The 896-nt window shown below is 38.2% G+C and overlaps 1 protein-coding gene across 2 annotated transcripts in view; it reads right to left on the bottom strand.

Annotated features, from left to right (window-relative positions):
• Positions 1–540, bottom strand: part of LOC107714331 (RUN domain-containing protein 3B) — a 17645-nt gene extending 17105 nt beyond the window's left edge. Inside the window, exon 1 of one of the 2 annotated variants that reach the window (XM_016520143.1) lies at positions 359–540. In XM_016520143.1, the coding sequence (XP_016375629.1) occupies positions 359–453 (95 nt within the window). In that variant the 5' untranslated portion in view covers positions 454–540. Of the gene's footprint in view, positions 1–75; positions 231–358 lie in introns of those variants that run through there. The other variant, XM_016520144.1, reaches the window with a different exon arrangement.
• Positions 541–896: the final 356 nt, after the last annotated feature.

Here is an 896-nt window from a genome sequence, read left to right as displayed (position 1 = left end):
CCCTGCTTTTTTTTTTTTTTTTTTTTTTTAACGTAATGAAAAAACAACATTTTTGACATGCATTCTTTGAAGTACCTTGGAACACAATGTATATGCCATGTTGCACGAATCATTCAGTAGATATCACCACTGTACTTTTTCTTAGGACTCCATCTACATGACGTGATGCTCTGGTGACAGATCTCAGACCAGCGCTTCTGTGCGCGGTGCACGTACATCATCTCATCTCCCCTGTTCCAGCATCAGCAATTTACACGCAAAAAAACCTAACTTGCTAAACAAAATAACAATGACATCATCACACATGTCCCGTGCGCCGGTGTGCTGCAATGATGATGCATGTGTAATCAGATTTTACCTGCAAACGGTGATCAGATTCCTCCTCTCTACGGCTCTGATACGCGCTACAGCTTTTTTACGAGCCCCGTTGAACCCGAGATTTAACGATGCCATGATAGTCTCTTTCTGATGCACAACTGTTTATTTCCTCACGTCTTTTTCTCTTCTGATGCTTTGGATCAGTGCTTTGACTGACTCTCACTTGAGCCATAGAAATAGAATAAGCGGGTGGAATGACAATTAGCATGAAAAGGTTTAGAAGATGGGCGTGGTTTGGGTGGGTTTGAAAACATAATTACCTTATTTTAACTTTTTGTTTAATGTTTTTTTATTTAAATCTAATAAAAAATGTATCTGTTATTTTTTCAGACGTAATTTATCATCAATTGCGTCTGAAGCGAGCAGCGTAGTCACATGCTCCCTGTTACTTTTCTCAGCGCTGGTTGGGATTAACCAATCACAGATTACTAAACAACGATTTATTAAATACATTTTATAGATATTGATGAGGTAGATATCAATTTTCCTGATAAAACCCAAATCCTTGTATGTAACAG

This window comes from Sinocyclocheilus rhinocerous, unplaced genomic scaffold (genome assembly GCF_001515625.1).
Source record: "Sinocyclocheilus rhinocerous isolate Xijiao unplaced genomic scaffold, SAMN03320098_v1.1 scaffold629, whole genome shotgun sequence".
In the NCBI taxonomy this organism is placed as follows: Eukaryota; Metazoa; Chordata; class Actinopteri; order Cypriniformes; family Cyprinidae; genus Sinocyclocheilus; species Sinocyclocheilus rhinocerous.
The sequence above is the reverse complement of the archived record's forward strand: the minus strand, read 5'-3'. Positions and strand labels throughout refer to the sequence as shown.